The sequence below is a fragment of the Dendropsophus ebraccatus genome, chromosome 14, assembly GCF_027789765.1.
Source record: "Dendropsophus ebraccatus isolate aDenEbr1 chromosome 14, aDenEbr1.pat, whole genome shotgun sequence".
Lineage (NCBI taxonomy): Eukaryota > Metazoa > Chordata > Amphibia > Anura > Hylidae > Dendropsophus > Dendropsophus ebraccatus.
The window spans coordinates 78,404,023-78,424,753 of record NC_091467.1 but is presented as its reverse complement, the minus strand read 5'-3'; the positions used below and the strand labels follow the sequence as shown (position 1 = coordinate 78,424,753).

At 48.5% G+C, this 20,731-nt stretch overlaps 1 protein-coding gene across 1 annotated transcript in view; it reads left to right on the top strand.

Annotated features, from left to right (window-relative positions):
- The window catches only part of LOC138771703 (protein-glutamine gamma-glutamyltransferase E-like), a 95,120-nt gene extending 91,793 nt beyond the window's left edge, over nucleotides 1–3,327 (top strand). The window contains exon 13 of the mRNA XM_069951612.1: nucleotides 2,884–3,327. Within this exon, the coding sequence (XP_069807713.1) occupies nucleotides 2,884–3,034 (151 nt within the window). The 3' untranslated portion in view covers nucleotides 3,035–3,327. The remainder of the gene's footprint in view (nucleotides 1–2,883) is intronic.
- The last annotated feature ends 17,404 nt before the right edge of the window (nucleotides 3,328–20,731 follow it).

Here is a 20,731-nt window from a genome sequence, read left to right as displayed (position 1 = left end):
TGCTCTTGCCGCCCCTGCTCTTGCCTCCCCCGCCCCTGCTCTTGCCTCCCCCGCCCCTGCTCTTGCCACCCCTACTCCTGCTCTTGCCGCCCCTGCTCTTGCCTCCCCCGCCCCTGCTCTTGCCTCCCCCGCCCCTGCTCTTGCCTCCCCCGCCCCTGTTCTTGCCTCCCCCGCCCCTGCCCTTGCCGCCCTTGCCTCTCCTGCTCTTGCCGCTCTCTTCTTATACTCCAGTCACCTTAGGCCTCTCTTTACCTCTGGGCTCCACCAGTAGCTCTAACATATACAGTATACATGCGTCATCTCTTACCGTCCAGCTGAAGAAACATCCAATAATGGAAGGATATAGGTGCAGGCCATGGGCAGCAATTGGCAATATCCACCCTTCTCCTTATGTTTCTTAAATTTCTAGATTTCACAACCACCTTGGGAAAACCACACCTACAGCTTCATCTTCCCAAGGGTGTACTATCAGATCTGATGTAATCAGAGGATTCTGGTATAAGATGAGATTAGTAGATTGGCATAGCCCCATCTGCCTCCCATTGCCAGGGCTAGCTGTAAAGCTTGCACAAAGTAGAACAGATTAGTCTCACCCTTTCCATCATTGACTTCCATATTGAATTCTTACAGTTCCTCTCATCAAAAAGCAATGTTAACATGGTTATTGATCACGAATGTCATCCATGTGTCACTCCACTGTCCTTAAAGGGGCTGTCCATGGAGCAAAGGATGGCTGAAGCCTCCTGCAACCTACACTCACTCCGGTGATTCAATGTCTTGGCAGTCGGCCTTCCGAGACGTGGAGGTGGCAGGTCCATGTCCCAATCATGTCCTCAGAACCCCATTTACAGGGGCCGTCCCATTTACAGGGGCCGTCCCATTTACAGGGGCCGTCCCATTTACAGGGGCCGTCCCATTTACAGGGGCCGTCCCATTTACAGGGGCCGTCTCATTTACAGGGGCCGTCTCATTTACAGGGGCCGTCCCATTCCATATTCAGATCCCTTATTATGGATGTCACAGAGTTGGGGTCCACCAGTTGGGGTGCCCCATTATCAGGAAAGTGGAGGGCCAGTAAAAAGGGGAGCATGTATTATATGGATACCATCAGTAGTGTAGCTATAGGGAAACTAAATACCAATAAAAGAACAACTGAACCTCTAATATATTACAACATATGAATTTTATTGTTAAAATTACAATACAATAACAAAATGATAAATAAATACACAATGATCCATGGCTGACAGAATGTTAAAAACGACAAACATACAATGAGGGGGCTGCTACTGATGGACACGAGTAAATAGATAAATGGATGGTAGACTAAAGTGCTGGGTATAGTACAGAAAGAGCTATGAGGAAATAATTATATAGTAAACAAGCTAAAAGAGTGCTATAAAGAATTCATAGATCTAAACTAGTGAAAAGGATACCAAAGTGTCATACCGTAAATGATAGAAATCAATGTGTCCACCGGCGGCCCCCACCCCAACGCACGTTTCGGCGTAGCCTTTTTCAAGCCCTATTTATCTATTTACTCGTGTCCATCAGTAGCAGCCTCCTCATTGTATGTTTGTCGTTTTTAACATTCTGTCAGCCATGGATCATTGTGTATTTATTTATCATTTTGTTATTGTATTGTAATTTTAACAATAAAATTCATATGTTGTAATATATTAGAGGTTCAGTTGTTCTCTTATTGGTATTTAGTTTGCTACTAGAACCCGCAGTTCGTAATATCAATACCTATCCCCCATACATTAGAGCAGTATTGGCAGCATCTTGTATGGTGGAGTTCTACAGTCTTTATATATGTGTAGCTATAGGGGTTGCCGCTGCTACTGAGCCCATAAACCAAGGGGGCCCACAGCCCCCCCCCCCCCCAATACTACTTTAAGCGTAATTGCTTATAACTGATCTGCTAAAATTCACTCCAATGTTCAACAGTATGAGGAGATCTGTGTAGCAGAACTGACGGGAGCAGAGGGATCATAACACGAGACTGCACTCACGGGAGCAGAGGGGTCACACAGGTTAGAGGTCAGATAAGTTGTAACACTAGAGCCTGCAGTGACGGGAGCGGAGGGGTCAGAGGGGTCGTAACAGAAGAGTCTGCACTCACTGGAGCAGAGGGGTCACACAGGTTAGGGGTCAGAGGTGTCATAACAACAGAAGAGGCTGCACTGACGGGAGTGGAGTGGTCACATGAGTTATGGCTTCTCTGACCTCTAACCTTAGAGCCTGCACTGATGGGAGCGGAGGGGTCACAAAGGTTAGGGGTCAGAGGAGTCGTAACACAAGCTTTCACTGACAGGAGCTGAGGGGGTCACACAGGTTAGGGGTCAGAGGGGTCGTAACAGAAGGGGCCACCCTGGTATTTCCCTATTTATGTTCCAATACTCGCAACCGAGTGGGACTTAAGGGACTACGTATCAGGGTGGTTTGGTGCTCTCCCCACTAGGAGGCGCCCCTTGGCAATGGGCTTCCTTCTCTGGAGAGAGGGAGATCTGGCTATTACCGTGTTTTGAGACTCGTAACTGAGGCTCCACGGACCCTTCTCTGCATATTTGTTGTGTTTTGTTGGTCGTAACAGAAGAGCCTGCAGTCAGGGGAGGCAATCAGGACTACGTGTTAACCCCTTCCTCTCAGTGTGGTATTGTCCAGCACTGTTCACCAACGGGATAAAAATAAATCTATTTTATCTTTAATATATATATATATTGTATTCTCTGCCATATATGTGTGTGTATATATATATATGTGTGTGTGTGTGTATATATGTGTATATATATATATATATATATATATTGTATTCTCTCCTATGTATATATACTATATTCTCTCATATTTATATATACTGTATATTGTTTTCCCTTACAGAGTGCCCCAACTGAGCAAAAACCAAAAAACAGTCAGCCAGGTGGAGATTGTGCCGTACCGGGGCGGTGAGCGATATCTCCTGGTGGATTTCTCCTCTGATAGAGTCTCCGATGTGAAGGGCTCGCTGGCCGTGACTGTCTCGTCTGCCTAATCCACAATCTGTTCCCTATAAATGATTGGACACGATGTCTTCTCTATGATGGACGCCCAATGTCTTCTCTATGATGGACGCCCAATGTCTTCTCTATGATGGACGCCCAATGTCTTCTCTATGATGGACGCCCAATGTCTTCTCTATGATGGACGCCCAATGTCTTCTCTATGATGGACGCCCAATGTCTTCTCTATGATGGACGCCCAATGTCTTCTCTATGATGGACGCCCAATGTCTTCTCTATGATGGACACAATGGGGGAGATTTATGAAAGGGTGTAAATATACACCTGGTGTAAACTGTCCACAGCAACCAATCACAGCTCCTCTTTTGTTCTACCAGAGCTGAAAGCTGAGCTGTGATTGGATGGTGTGGGCAGTTTACACCAGGTGTATATTTACACCCTTTGATAAATCTCCCCCAATGTCTTCTCTATGATGGACACGATGTCTTCTCTATGATGGACACGATGTCTTCTCTATGATGGACACGATGTCTTCTCTATGATGGACACGATGTCTTCATAGACTCTATGATGGACGTGATGTCTTCTCTATGATGGACACGATGTCTTCTCTATGATGGACACGATGTCTTCTCTATGATGGACACCATGTCTTCTCTATGATGGACACGATGTCTTCTCTATGATGGACACGATGTCTTTTCTATGATGGACACGATGTCTTTTCTATGATGGACACGATGTCTTCTCTATGATGGACACGATGTCTTCTCTATGATGGACACGATGTCTTCTCTATGATGGACACGATGTCTTCTCTATGATGGACACGATGTCTTCTCTATGATGGACACGATGTCTTCTCTATGATGGACACGATGTCTTCTCTATGATGGACGCCCAATGTCTTCTCTATGATGGACACGATGTCTTCTCTATGATGGACGCCCAATGTCTTCTCTATGATGGACACGATGTCTTCTCTATGATGGACACGATGTCTTCTCTATGATGGACACGATGTCTTCTCTATGATGGACACGATGTCTTCTCCATGATGGACGCCCAATGTCTTCTCTATAGAGATAAGCGAGTAGTAAAATATTAGAATTTTCGAATGTTGAGTCGAGTAGACCTCTATACTCGACTATTAGATCGAATATAAAATCCTATTAAAGTCTATTGGAGAAAAATGCTCGACTCTTAGAAATCTAAATCCGACCACTAGGAGGTCACCAAGTCCACCATGACACCTCAGGAAATGATGCCAACACCTCCGGATGCAACTGGAAGCATGCCTGGCTGCATCTAACACGCCAAAGTCGCAGTATTACGCCACCATCACAGATTCTCAGCTATACACTCCACTATACACTCCAAACACAAAATAACCGCTATGTAACATGGAAAATACACCACGAAAGCCAAAGTGTAAGCAAAAGAAACATTTTCCTGCAGCACTTTAAATCACGTTGCCTATAACAACCGCAGATGGTGGTGGGGGGGGGGGGGGATCAAACAACACCCACCGCTAACTGTCATTGTGTGTGTGTTATGTGTGATATATATGTGTGTGTTATGTGTGATATATATGTGTGTGTTATGTGTGATATATATGTGTGTGTGTGTGTGTGATATATATGTGTGTGTTATGTGTGATATATGTGTGTGTGTGTGTGTGTGATATATATGTGTGTGTTATGTGTAATATATACGTGTGTGTTATGTGTGATATATATGTGTGTTATGTGTGTGTGATATATATGTGTGTGTTATGTGTGATATATATGTGTGTGTTATGTGTGATATATATGTGTGTGTTATGTGTGATATATATGTGTTATGTGTGTGTGTGTGTTATGTGTGATATATATATATATGTGTGTGTTATGTGTGATATATGTGTGTGTGTGATATATATGTGTGTGTTATGTGTGATATATATGTGTGTTATGTGTGTGTGATATATATGTGTGTGTTATGTGTGATATATATGTGTGTGTTATGTGTGATATATATGTGTTATGTGTGTGTGTGTGTGTTATGTGTGATATATATATATGTGTGTGTGTGATATATATGTGTGTGTGTGATATATATGTGTGTGTTATGTGTGTGTGTGATATATATGTGTGTGTGTGTGATATATATGTGTGTGTTATGTGTGATATATATGTGTGTGTGTGTGATATATACGTGTGTGTTATGTGTGATATATATGTGTGTTATGTGTGTGTGATATATATGTGTGTGTTATGTGTGATATATATGTGTGTGTTATGTGTGATATATATGTGTTATGTGTGTGTGTGTGTGTTATGTGTGATATATATATATGTGTGTGTTATGTGTGATATATGTGTGTGTGTGATATATATGTGTGTGTGTGATATATATGTGTGTGTTATGTGTGTGTGATATAGATGTGTGTGTTATGTGTGTAATATATATGTGTGTGTGATATATATGTGTGTGTTATGTGTGATATATATGTGTGTGTTATGTGTGATATATATGTGTGTGTGTGTGTGTGATATATATATGTGTGTGTTATGTGTGATATATATGTGTGTGTGTGTGTGTGTGTGTGATATATATGTGTGTGTTATGTGTGATATGTGTGTGTGATATATATGTGTGTTATGTGTGTGTGATATATGTGTGTGTTATGTGTGATATATATGTGTGTGTTATGTGTGTGTGTGTTATGTGTGATATATATATATGTGTGTGTGTGTGTGTGATATATATGTGTGTTATGTGTGTGTGATATATGTGTGTGTTATGTGTGATATATATGTGTGTGTTATGTGTGTGTGTTATGTGTGATATATATATATATGTGTGTGTGTGTGTGTGATATATATGTGTGTGTGTGTGATATATATGTGTGTGTTATGTGTGATATATATGTGTTATGTATGTGTGTGTGTGTGTGTTATGTGTGATATATATATATGTGTGTGTTATGTGTGATATATGTGTGTGTGTGTATATATATGTGTGTGTGTGATATATATGTGTGTGTTATGTGTGTGTGATATAGATGTGTGTGTTATGTGTGTGTGATATAGATGTGTGTGTTATGTGTGTAATATATATGTGTGTGTGATATATATGTGTGTGTTATGTGTGATATATATGTGTGTGTGTGTGTGATGCGGTCAGACACGTTCTCTATCTAACACCTGACTGTCCCTGCTACACACTGTCTCCCTGTCTAACACCTGACTGTCCCTGCTACACACTGTCTCCCTGTCTAACACCTGACTGTCCCTGCTACACACCGTCTCCCTGTCTAACACCTGACTGTCCCTGCTACACACTGTCTCCCTGTCTAACACCTGACTGTCCCTGCTACACACTGTCTCCCTGTCTAACACCTGACTGTCCCTGCTACACACCGTCTCCCTGTCTAACACCTGACTGTCCCTGCTACACACTGTCTCCCTGTTTAACATCTGACTGTCCCTGCTACACACTGTCTTCCTGACTGTCCCTGATACACAACGTCTCCCTGTCTAACACCTGACTGTCCCTGCTACACACTGTCTCCCTCTCTAGCACCTGACTGTCCCTGCTACACGCTGTCTCCCTCTCTAGCTCCAAGTAGCATCTGAAATCGAATCTCACATCCACTATTCTTATACTCTGGAGGTCACATGGTTTAGCCAGCCAATGACTGCAGATGCTTTTCTATCACTTCCTGTGTGCTCCTAGTGTCTATCCCACACCCATCTGCATAGTTATTGGTTAAACAAAAATGCCAGGGAATGTGGGAGGGGAATCAAATTTTTACTGGGGTTTTGATCGAGTACTCGCTCATCTCTACTTCTCTATAATGGACACTGAGGGGACACTTATGAAGGTCCTGCCCGAGGTGTACGCCAGGTAGAAGGCGCAGATTCGCCTCTTCTCCCTGGCATACACCTGCTGTATACCCTGCTTGCTGATGGGCGTAAATCATGATCAAAATCTACACCTACAATCTACAAGAGACGTCCGGCTCTTGGTGAATCCGTCCGGGGAAAATGGGGCGGGGCCTTTAAGATGTTGTATGAGTATGCCGGCCTTCATAAATCCCCCCCCCCCCCCCATGTCTTCTCTATAATGGACCCTGAATGTCTTTATTATTTGTCCATGGGGAGAGCTGCAATATACACGATCACCGTATCCCTTATTATACGTAGTGGGATGGCGGCTGATCAGGCCTATACACAGTAACGGGGTGAGTGATGATAGATAGGAGATAGATAGATAGGAGATAGATAGATAGATAGGAGATAGATAGATAGATAGATAGGAGATAGATAGATAGGAGATAGATAGATAGATAGATAGGAGATAGATAGGAGATAGATAGGAGATAGATAGATAGATAGATAGATAGATAGATAGATAGGAGATAGATAGATAGATAGATAGGAGATAGATAGGAGATAGATAGGAGATAGATAGATAGATAGATAGGAGATAGATAGGAGATAGATAGATAGATAGGAGATAGATAGGAGATAGATAGATAGATAGATAGATAGGAGATAGATAGGAGATATATAGATAGATAGATAGATAGGAGATAGATAGATAGATAGATAGATAGATAGATAGATAGATAGATAGGAGATAGATAGATAGATAGATAGGAGATAGATAGATAGATAGATAGATAGATAGATAGGAGATAGATAGATAGATAGATAGATAGATAGGAGATAGATAGGAGATAGATAGATAGATAGATAGATAGATAGATAGATAGGAGATAGATAGATAGGAGATAGATAGATAGATAGATAGATAGATAGGAGATAGATAGATAGATAGATAGATAGGAGATAGATAGATAGGAGATAGGAGATAGATAGGAGATAGATAGATAGGAGATAGATAGATAGATAGATAGATAGGAGATAGATAGAAGATAGATAGATAAGAGATAGATAGATAGATGATAGATAGATAGATAGATAGGAGATAGATAGATAGGAGATAGATAGATAGATAGATAGGAGATAGATAGGAGATAGATAGATAGATAGATAGATAGATAGGGGATAGATAGATAGGAGATAGATAGATAGATAGGAGATAGATAGATAGATAGATAGATAGGAGATAGATAGATAGATAGATAGAAGACTATAGATAGATAGATAGATAGATAGATAGATAGATAGGAGATAGATAGAGAGATAGATAGGAGATAGATAGATAGATAGATAGATAGATAGATAGATAGATAGATAGATAGATAGATAGGAGATAGATAGGAGATAGATAGATAGATAGATAGATAGATAGATAGAAGACTATAGATAGATAGGCAGGTAGGAGATAGATAGATATCGCACTGAAAAGATAGGATTTTATTTTTAAAAAATAACTTTTATTCTTCTTTTGTTAAAAATTCTATTTTCAAAAAGTCACCAGATGCTTAAAGACCTCATTTCTATTTACACAGCCATCCCCAATGATTTATCTTGTACAAAATACAAAAACATTTTTTTCCTTTACAATAAATATATATCCGTGCACCTTTTTCCTTATATTCAGTCCACGTGTTTTATTTACAGTTTATTTGTATTCTTTATGTCCCTTTCTTTTTTTAAAGTCTTTTTATTATCTTCAATGTGAGTGTTCAGATCACTGCGTTTTTTCCACAGACATTTTTAAACAAAAAAAGTGAAGAGTTTACTTCCCTTATCTCTTTTCTCGGGTTCTCTTCACATCACATAGCTTTCAGCCCAACGTGTTTCCTGTTACCACACATCTTCAGGGGCTATAGGGCTATATGTTACTCCAGGTGGGGCAGTATTTATTGGTGTACTGCAGTGTTGGGTTACTCCAGGTGGGGCAGGAGTTATTGCTGCACTATGTTGTTGGGTTACTCCAGGTGGGGCAGGAGTTATTGCTGCACTATGGTGTTGGGTTACTCCAGGTGGGGCAGGAGTTATTGCTGCACTATGGTGTTGGGTTACTCCAGGTGGGGCAGGAGTTATTGCTGCACTATGGTGTTGGGTTACTCCAGGTGGGGCAGGAGTTATTGCTGCACTATGGTGTTGGGTTACTCCAGGTGGGGCAGGAGTTATTGCTGCACTATGGTGTTGGGTTACTCCAGGTGGAGCAGTATTTATTGCTGCACTATGGTGTTTGGTTACTCCAGGTGGGGCAGTATTTATTGGTGTACTGCTGTGTTGGGTTACTCCAGGTGGAGCAGTATTTATTGGTGTACTGCAGTGTTGGGTTACTCCAGGTGGGGCAGGAGTTATTGCTGCACTATGGTGTTGGGTTACTCCAGGTGGAGCAGTATTTATTGCTGCACTATGGTGTTGGGTTACTCCAGGTGGAGCAGTATTTATTGCTGCACTATGGTGTTTGGTTACTCCAGGTGGGGCAGTATTTATTGGTGTACTGCAGTGTTGGGTTACTCCAGGTGGAGCAGTATTTATTGCTGCACTATGGTGTTGGGTTACTCCAGGTGGGGCAGTATTTATTGGTGTACTGCTGTGTTGGGTTACTCCAGGTGGGGCAGTATTTATTGGTGTACTGCAGTGTTGGGTTACTCCAGGTGGGGCAGTATTTATTGGTGTACTGCAGTGTTGGGTTACTCCAGGTGGGGCAGTATTTATTGGTGTACTGCAGTGTTGGGTTACTCCAGGTGGGGCAGTATTTATTGGTGTACTGCAGTGTTGGGTTACTCCAGGTGGGGCAGTATTTATTGGTGTACTGCAGTGTTGGGTTACTCCAGGTGGGGCAGTATTTATTGGTGTACTGCAGTGTTGGGTTACTCCAGGTGGGGCAGGAGTTATTGCTGCACTATGGTGTTGGGTTACTCCAGGTGGAGCAGTATTTATTGGTGTACTGCAGTGTTGGGTTACTCCAGGTGGAGCAGTATTTATTGCTGCACTATGGTGTTTGGTTACTCCAGGTGGGGCAGTATTTATTGGTGTACTGCAGTGTTGGGTTACTCCAGGTGGAGCAGTATTTATTGCTGCACTATGGTGTTTGGTTACTCCAGGTGGGGCAGTATTTATTGGTGTACTGCAGTGTTGGGTTACTCCAGGTGGGGCAGTATTTATTGGTGTACTGCAGTGTTGGGTTACTCCAGGTGGAGCAGTATTTATTGGTGTACTGCAGTGTTGGGTTACTCCAGGTGGAGCAGTATTTATTGGTGTACTGTAGTGTTGGGTTACTCCAGGTGGAGCAGTATTTATTGCTGCACTATGGTGTTTGGTTACTCCAGGTGGGGCAGTATTTATTGGTGTACTGCTGTGTTGGGTTACTCCAGGTGGGGCAGTATTTATTGGTGTACTGCAGTGTTGGGTTACTCCAGGTGGAGCAGTATTTATTGGTGTACTGCAGTGTTGGGTTACTCCAGGTGGAGCAGTATTTATTGGTGTACTGCAGTGTTGGGTTACTCCAGGTGGAGCAGTATTTATTGCTGCACTATGGTGTTGGGTTACTCCAGGTGGAGCAGTATTTATTGCTGCACTATGGTGTTTGGTTACTCCAGGTGGGGCAGTATTTATTGGTGTACTGCAGTGTTGGGTTACTCCAGGTGGAGCAGTATGTACTCTGCACTGTGGTTCTGGTTTATCACTGACTTAAGGTGGTTAGAGCCCCTCTGGATAGGTCCCCCTTTAAGGTAGCCGCTGTCACCAAGTCAAATCTTATTCTTCTACAAGTAGCTACCTTAAAGAGACTGTGCTAAACTGTCTAAAAGTCCTATTCCTTAGTATACCTGCTGACGCAGCGAGCCCCAGGGGTCCAAAGTATTACAAGCTACCATATTACTGCACCTTGATTCCAACTATTACTGTGTACTGTGCCTCCGTCATCTGCCCCTGGTCCTCGTCATCTGCCCCTGGCCTCCGTCATCTGCCCCTGGCCTCCGTCATCTGCCCCTGGTCCTCGTCATCTGCCCCTGGTCCACGTCATCTGCCCCTGGCCTCCGTCATCTGCCCCTGGTCCTCGTCATCTGCCCCTGGCCTCCGTCATCTGCCCCTGGCCTCCGTCATCTGCCCCTGGCCTCCGTCATCTGCCCCTGGTCCTCGTCATCTGCCCCTGGCCTCCGTCATCTGCCCCTGGTCCTCGTCATCTGCCCCTGGCCTCCGTCATCTGCCCCTGGTCCTCGTCATCTGCCCCTGGTCCACGTCATCTGCCCCTGGCCTCCGTCATCTGCCCCTGGTCCTCGTCATCTGCCCCTGGCCTCCGTCATCTGCCCCTGGCCTCCGTCATCTGCCCCTGGCCTCCGTCATCTGCCCCTGGTCCTCGTCATCTGCCCCTGGCCTCCGTCATCTGCCCCTGGTCCTCGTCATCTGCCCCTGGCCTCCGTCATCTGCCCCTGGTCCTCGTCATCTGCCCCTGGTCCACGTCATCTGCCCTTGGCCCCCGTCATCTGCCCCTGGCCCCTGTCATCTGCCCCTGGCCTCCGTCATCTGAACCTGGCCTCCGTCATCTGCCCCTGGTCCACGTCATCTGCCCCTGGCCTCCGTCATCTGCCCCTGGTCCACGTCATCTGCCCTTGGCCCCCGTCATCTGCACCTGGCCTCCGTCATCTGCCCCTGGCCTCCGTCATCTGCCCCTGGTCTACGTCATCTGCCCCTGGCCTCCGTCATCTGCCCCTGGTCCCCGTCATCTGCCCCTGGCCTCCATCATCTGCCCCTGGCCTCCGTCATCTGCCCCTGGCCTCCGTCATCTGCCCCTGGTCCCCGTCATCTGCCCTTGGCCCTCCTCATCTGCCCCTGGTCCCTGTCATCTGCCCCTGGCCTCCGTCATCTGCCCCTGGCCTCCGTCATCTGCCCCTGGTCCTCGTCATCTGCCCCTGGTCCACGTCATCTGCCCTTGGCCCCCGTCATCTGCCCCTGGCCCCTGTCATCTGCCCCTGGCCTCCGTCATCTGCCCCTGGCCTCCGTCATCTGCCCCTGGCCTCCGTCATCTGCCCCTGGCCTCCGTCATCTGCCCCTGGTCCTCGTCATCTGCCCTTGGCCCTCCTCATCTGCCCCTCGTCCCTGTCATCTGCCCCTGGTCCCCGTGATCTGCCCCTGGTCCCCGTCATCTGCCCTTGGCCCCCGTCATCTGCCCTTGGCCCCTCTAATCTGCCCTTGGCCCTTCTCATCTGCCCTTGGCCGCTCTCATCTGCCCCTGGTCCCCGTCATCTGCCCTTGGCCCCCGTCATCTGCCCCTGGTCCCCGTCATCTGCCCTTGGCCCCTCTCATCTGCCCTTGGCCCCTCTCATCTGCCCCTGGTCCCCGTGATCTGCCCTTGGCCCCTCTCATCTGCCCTTGGCCCCTCTCATCTGCCCCTGGTCTCAGTCATCTGCCCTTGGTTCCCGTCATCTGCCCCTGCCTCTGATTATGATGGGGGTACATATAACTGCTGCACTAAGCTTCCCTGACGCGTCTCAGGCAGATATAGGAGAGCCAGGTGATGGCGGCGGCTGATCAGTCACTGATCCCAATCCGGGGGATAATGCTGAATCTAGGCTGCAGCTCCCATAATGCAGCTCTTTCTAATGTTTCTATGAGAGTGTAATACTAAGATGGTGTCTCTATACCCTAACACAGAAGAGCTGCAATGGCTTCATATAAACACTAGGTGGCACTCCTCTCCCTCCTCCCTATAGTAATGATGCCCCCTGCTGTGCTTCCACTCCCTCTTCTCCATATAGTAATAACACCCCGTGCTGTGCCTCCTCTCCCTCCTCCCTATAATAATGATGCCCCCTGTTGTGCCTCCTCTCTCTCCTCCATATAGTAATAATGCCCCCTGCTGTGCCTCCTCTACCACCTCCTCCATATAGTAATAATGCCCCCTGCTGTGCCTCCTCTCCCTCTTCTCCATATAGTAATAACACCCCGTGCTGTGCCTCCTCCCCCTCTTCTATATAGTAATAATGCCCCCTGCTGTGCCTCCTCTCCCTCTTCTCCATATAGTAATAACACCCCGTGCTGTGCCTCCTCCCCCTCCTCTATACAGTAATAATGCCCCCTGCTGTGCCTCCTCTCCCTCCTCTATATAGTAATAATGCCCCCTGCTGTGCCTCCTCCATATAGTAATAATGCCACCTGCTGTGCCTCCTCTCCCTCCTCCATATTGTAATAATGCCCCCTTGCTGTGCCTCCTCTCGCTCTCCTCCTCCTCTCCCTCCTCCATATAGTAATAATGCCCCCTGCTGTGCCTCCTCTCCCTCCACCATATAGTAATAATGCCCCCTGCTGAGCCTCCTCTCCCTCTCCTCCTCCTCTCCCTCCACCATATAGTAATAATGCCCCCTTGCTTTGCCTCCTCTCCCTCCTCCATATTGTAATAATGCCCCCTTGCTGTGCCTCCTCTCGCTCTCCTCCTCCTCTCCCTCCTCCATATAGTATTAATGCCCCCTGCTGTGCCTTCTCTCCCTCCACCATATGGTAATAATGCCCCCTGCTGTGCCTCCTCTCCCTCCACCATATAGTAATAATGCCCCCTGCTATGCCTCCTCTCCCTCTCCTCCTCCTCTCCCTCCACCATATAGTAATAATGCCCCCTGCTATGCCTCCTCTCCCTCTCCTCCTCCTCTCCCTCCACCATATAGTAATAATGCCCCCTGCTATGCCTCCTCTCCCTCTCCTCCTCCTCTCCCTCCACCATATAGTAATAATGCCCCCTGCTGAGCCTCCTCTCCCTCCACCATATGGTAATAATGCCCCCTGCTGAGCCTCCTCTCCCTCCACCATATGGTAATAATGCCCCCGGCTGAGCCTCCTCTTCCTCCACCATATGGTAATAATGCCCCCGGCTGAGCCTCCTCTCCCTCCACCATATAGTAATAATGCCCCTGGCTGAGCCTCCTCTCCCTCCACCATATAGTAATAATGCCCCCTGCTGAGCCTCCTCTCCCTCCACCATATAGTAATAATGCCCCCTGCTGTGCCTCCTCTCGCTCTCCTCCTCCTCTCCCTCCACCATATAGTAATAATGCCCCCTGCTGAGCCTCCTCTCCCTCCACCATATAGTAATAATGCCCCCTGCTGAGCCTCCTCTCCCTCCACCATATGGTAATAATGCCCCCTGCTGAGCCTCCTCTCCCTCCACCATATAGTAATAATGCCCCCTGCTGAGCCTCCTCTCCCTCCACCATATAGTAATAATGCCCCCGGCTGAGCCTCCTCTCCCTCCACCATATAGTAATAATGCCCCCTGCTGAGCCTCCTCTCCCTCCACCATATAGTAATAATGCCCCCTGCTGAGCCTCCTCTCCCTCCACCATATGGTAATAATGCCCCCTGCTGAGCCTCCTCTCCCTCCACCATATGGTAATAATGCCCCCTGCTGAGCCTCCTCTCCCTCCACCATATAGTAATAATGCCCCCTGCTGAGCCTTCTCTCCCTCCACCATATGGTAATAATGCCCCCTGCTGTGCCTCCTCTCCCTCTCCTCCTCCTCTCCCTCCACCATATGGTAATAATGCCCCCGGCTGAGCCTCCTCTCCCTCCACCATATAGTAATAATGCCCCCGGCTGAGCCTCCTCTCCCTCCACCATATAGTAATAATGCCCCCTGCTGAGCCTCCTCTCCCTCCACCATATAGTAATAATGCCCCCTGCTGAGCCTCCTCTCCCTCCACCATATAGTAATAATGCCCCCTGCTGAGCCTCCTCTCCCTCCACCATATAGTAATAATGCCCCCTGCTGAGCCTCCTCTCCCTCCACCATATGGTAATAATGCCCCCTGCTGTGCCTCCTCTGCCTCTCCTCCTCCTCTCCCTCCACCATATGGTAATAATGCCCCCGGCTGAGCCTCCTCTCCCTCCACCATATAATAATAATGCCCCCTGCTGAGCCTCCTCTCCCTCCACCATATAGTAATAATGCCCCCTGCTGAGCCTCCTCTCCCTCCACCATATAGTAATAATGCCCCCTGCTGAGCCTCCTCTCCCTCCTCCATATGGTAATAATGCCCCCTGCTGAGCCTCCTCTCCCTCCACCATATAGTAATAATGCCCCCTTGCTGTGCCTCCTCTCGCTCTCCTCCTCCTCTCCCTCCACCATATAGTAATAATGCCCCCTGCTGAGCCTCCTCTCCCTCCACCATATAGTAATAATGCCCCCTGCTGAGCCTCCTCTCCCTCCACCATATAGTAATAATGCCCCCTGCTGAGCCTCCTCTCCCTCCACCATATAGTAATAATGCCCCCTGCTGAGCCTCCTCTCCCTCCACCATATAGTAATAATGCCCCCTGCTGAGCCTCCTCTCCCTCCACCATATAGTAATAATGCCCCCTGCTGAGCCTCCTCTCCCTCCACCATATAGTAATAATGCCCCCTTGCTGTGCCTCCTCTTGCTCTCCTCCTCCTCTCCCTCCACCATATAGTAATAATGCCCCCTTGCTGTGCCTCCTCTCGCTCTCCTCCTCCTCTCCCTCCACCATATAGTAATAATGCCCCCTGCTGAGCCTCCTCTCCCTCCACCATATAGTAATAATGCCCCCTTGCTGTGCCTCCTCTCCCTCCACCATATGGTAATAATGCCCCCTGCTGTGCCTCCTCTCGCTCTCCTCCTCCTCCTCTCCCTCCACCATATAGTAATAATGCCCCCTGCTGAGCCTCCTCTCCCTCCACCATATTGTAACAATGCCCCCTGCTGTGCCTCCTCTCCCTCTCCTCCTCCTCTCCCTCCACCATATAGTAATAATGCCCCCTTGCTGTGCCTCCTCTCGCTCTCCTCCTCCTCTCCCTCCACCATATGGTAATAATGCCCCCTGCTGAGCCTCCTCTCCCTCCACCATATAGTAATAATGCCCCCTTGCTGTGCCTCCTCTCCCTCCACCATATAGTAATAATGCCCCCGGCTGAGCCTCCTCTCCCTCCACCATATAGTAATAATGCCCCCTTGCTGTGCCTCCTCTCGCTCTCCTCCTCCTCTCCCTCCACCATATGGTAATAATGCCCCCTGCCTAGCCTCCTCTCCCTCCACCATATGGTAATAATGCCCCCTGCTGAGCCTCCTCTCCCTCCACCATATGGTAATAATGCCCCCTGCTGAGCCTTCTCTCCCGCCACCATATAGTAATAATGCCCCCTGCTGTGCCTCCTCTCGCTCTCCTCCTCCTCTCCCTCCACCATATTGTAATAATGATCTTTTTACACCAAATTATTACAGTGTATTTACATTAAAATCATAGAAAATAAAGATATTGTTACATTCCTTGATAACATTGCAGATATTACATGACACATGGATGTTCCTCCAATACACCTTGTGCGGGTGACATTTCAGGTCTCTTATATACAGTCTTTAGAGACTCTATGATGTTACATGTGACTGTATGGCAGGAGATACTTACCTAATGACCAGGCAGCAGCGAGCACACCACAGATGGTAGATGGCCGCCATATTTATCACATATAGAGTACTCCTGTTATACATACTAAGCCCTGGAGGAAATTGTCCAGACAGCAACTGATAGTACGGCTGTCCCACAAGGTGACAGGGACACAGCCTCCCATACCTCTACACTAAAGGGGCACTCTAACAGCAGATGCTCCATGGTCTCAGTCATCTGACCACACTCTTCTCTAGGACAGGATCGGTCTGGAACCTTCCTACACTTCAGATTTTCTCTGACATACATCTTGCCATGGAATCCCAGCCAGGCCACGTCTCTCATATGAGGGGGGACTCTAGGGTCTGATAGGATTTTTGCGGCCCACCTCACCTCAAGGTTTGGGGCTCCCCTCAATTCTATCTGGACCTTAAACTGAGACCTGAGAAGGTTCTTATACATCTCCTTCCTAGTGAGCGCTCTGATGTCCTCATATAGGATCCCCCATCTTATAACCTTACTGATGACCTGCACCCCGTACCAGGACACGCTGCACTTAACCCGCCCGCAGATCCTCTTAATGGGGTCACCCACCGACCACACAGACAAGAACTGATGGATCTGGTTCCTGAACAAACTACACCATGGCTTCTCCTCAGGGACTTTACAGAAGGAGAAATTCTTCATCAGGAAGATGAGACTGAAGAAGAGCTCGGGGCATGGAGAGAGCCCCTCCTTATGGGGGAGATAGACAATGTTCTTCTCACAACCCTGCTACCCCACAAGAAGTGGAAGAAGGTGTTTGTTAGTCTGGGTAACAGATTATTGGGCACAGGGAATGCCACACTGAGATAGAGGAAGATGGGAAGGAGGAAGGTTTTTACCAGGCGGACCTTCTCCTGATATGCCAGCCTCCAATGCCTCCAGCTCCGCGCCCTCCGCTCACACTCCAGCAGCTTCTCCTCCCAGTTCACCTTCCCCTCATCCACATCCCCAAACACCACGCCAAGGATCCTAATCTCATCCTGCACCATCTTGAAGGGCACCGGGAAGGACAGTGACATCATCAGCGTACGCACAGGACAGTGACATCATCAGCGTACGCACAGGACAGTGACATCATCAGCGTACGCACAGGACAGTGACATCATCAGCGTACGCACAGGACAGTGACATCATCAGCGTACGCACAGGACAGTGACATCATCTGTGTATGCACAGGACAGTGACATCATCAGTGTACGCACAGGACAGTGACATCATCAGCGTATGCACAGGACAGTGACATCATCTGTGTATGCACAGGACAGTGACATCATCAGCGTACGCACAGGACAGTGACATCATCAGCGTACGCACAGGACAGTGACATCATCAGCGTACGCACAGGACAGTGACATCATCAGCGTACGCACAGGACAGTGACATCATCAGCGTACGCACAGGACAGTGACATCATCAGTTTATGCACAGGACAGTGACATCATCAGCGTATGCACAACACCTCACCTCCTCCACCTTATCCCGCAGGTGACATCTCAGGCCTGTAAACTCCCTGTTCTCCTGCAACTTCCTTAAGAAAGGATCTAGGCTGAAGACATATAATAGCGGGCTGAGTGGGCAGCCTTGCCTCACACCGGACAGAGTCCTGAAGGGATTTACTAGGTGACCAGTGACTAGTGGCCGGCTTATATACAAGATCCGCAGCCGCTGTACAAAGCCGTCAGGAAGCCCATACCCCAACAACACGCGGTACAGATAGTCATGGTGGACTCTATGGAATGCCTTACTCTGGTCTAGGCCTATGACATAAGCCCCCACCGTATGCTGCTTCATGTAGGTAATGGTTTCTCTTACCAGCAGTAAAGAGTCATCTATTGATCGACCTTTCACCCCGCAGGTTTGGCTGGATATGATCAGCTGATCTGCTACATCACTCTATAGTCTATAGTACAGGATCTTATAATCAGTGTAGAGATAATGGACGCCAGTTTCTGATATCTTTTCAATTACCTTTCTTGGCCAAAAGGACCAGCACAGATTTATATTGTGACTGGAGCAGCCGCCCAGCAGAGAGGGGGTCATTATACACCTGCACCAGGTCCGGGGCTAACAGGTCCCTGAACGTCTTATATAACTCACTGGTGAGGCCGCCCAGAGAGGAGTCATTATATACCTGCACCAGGTCCGGGGTAACAGGTCCCTGAGCGTCTTATATAACTCACTGGTGAGGCCAGAGGAGAGGGGGTCATTATACACCTGCACCAGGTCCGGGGCTAACAGGTCCCTGAGCGTCTTATATAACTCACTGGTGAGGCCGTCCAGAGAGGGGGTCATTATACACCTGCACCAGGTCCGGGGCTAACAGGTCCCTGAACGTCTTATATAACTCACTGGTGAGGCCGCCCAGATAGGGGGTCATTATACACCTGCACCAGGTCCGGGGCTAACAGGTCCCTGAACGTCTTATATAACTCACTGGTGAGGCCGCCCAGAGGAGAGGGGGTCATTATACACCTGCACCAGGTCCGGGGCTAACAGGTCCCTGAGCGTCTTATATAACTCACTGGTGAGGCCAGAGGAGAGGGGGTCATTATACACCTGCACCAGGTCCGGGGCTAACAGGTCCCTGAGCGTCTTATATAACTCACTGGTGAGGCCGCCCAGAGGAGAGGGGGTCATTATACACCTGCACCAGGTCCGGGGCTAACAGGTCCCTGAACGTCTTATATAACTCACTGGTGAGGCCAGAGGAGAGGGGGTCATTATACACCTGCACCAGGTCCGGGGCTAACAGGTCCCTGAACGTCTCATATATCTCACTGGTGAGGCCGCCCAGAGAGGGAGTCATTATACACCTGCACCAGGTCCGGGGCTAACAGGTCCCTGAACGTCTTATATAACTCACTGGTGAGGCCGCCCAGAGAGGGAGTCATTATACACCTGCACCAGGTCCGGGGCTAACAGGTCCCTGAACGTCTTATATAACTCACTGGTGAGGCCAGAGGAGAGGGGGTCATTATACACCTGCACCAGGTCCGGGGCTAACAGGTCCCTGAACGTCTTATATAACTCACTGGTGAGGCCGCCCAGAGAGAGAGTCATTATATACCTGCACCAGGTCCGGGGTAACAGGTCCCTGAACGTCTTATATAACTCACTGGTGAGGCCAGAGGAGAGGGGGTCATTATACACCTGCACCAGGTCCGGGGCTAACAGGTCCCTGAACGTCTTATATAACTCACTGGTGAGGCCAGAGGAGAGGGGGTCATTATACACCTGCACCAGGTCCGGGGCTAACAGGTCCCTGAACGTCTTATATAACTCACTGGTGAGGCCGCCCAGATAGGGGGTCATTATACACCTGCACCAGGTCCGGGGCTAACAGGTCCCTGAGCGTCTTATATAACTCACTGGTGAGGCCAGAGGAGAGGGAGTCATTATATACCTGCACCAGGTCCGGGGCTAACAGGTCCCTGAGCGTCTTATATAACTCACTGGTGAGGCCGCCCAGAGAGAGAGTCATTATATACCTGCACCAGGTCCGGGGCTAACAGGTCCCTGAACGTCTTATATAACTCACTGGTGAGGCCGCCCAGAGGAGAGGGAGTCATTATACACCTGCACCAGGTCCGGGGCTAACAGGTCCCTGAACGTCTTATATAACTCACTGGTGAGGCCGCCCAGATAGGGGGTCATTATACACCTGCACCAGGTCCGGGGCTAACAGGTCCCTGAGCGTCTTATATAACTCACTGGTGAGGCCGCCCAGAGGAGAGGGAGTCATTATACACCTGCACCAGGTCCGGGGCTAACAGGTCCCTGAACGTCTTATATAACTCACTGGTGAGGCCGCCCAGAGGAGAGGGAGTCATTATACACCTGCACCAGGTCCGGGGCTAACAGGTCCCTGAACGTCTTATATAACTCACTGGTGAGGCCGCCCAGAGGAGAGGGGGTCATTATACACCTGCACCAGGTCCGGGGCTAACAGGTCCCTGAGCGTCTTATATAACTCACTGGTGAGGCCGCCCAGAGAGGGGGTCATTATACACCTGCACCAGGTCCGGGGCTAACAGGTCCCTGAACGTCTTATATAACTCACTGGTGAGGCCGCCCAGAGAGGGAGTCATTATACACCTGCACCAGGTCCGGGGCTAACAGGTCCCTGAACGTCTTATATAACTCACTGGTGAGGCCGCCCAGAGAGGGGGTCATTATACACCTGCACCAGGTCTGGGGATAACAGGTCCCTGAGCGTCTTATATAACTCACTGGTGAGGCCGCCCAGAGGAGAGGAGTCATTATACACCTGCACCAGGTCTGGGGATAACAGGTCCCTGAACGTCTTATATAACTCACTGGTGAGGCCAGAGGAGAGGGGGTCATTATACACCTGCACCAGGTCCGGGGCTAACAGG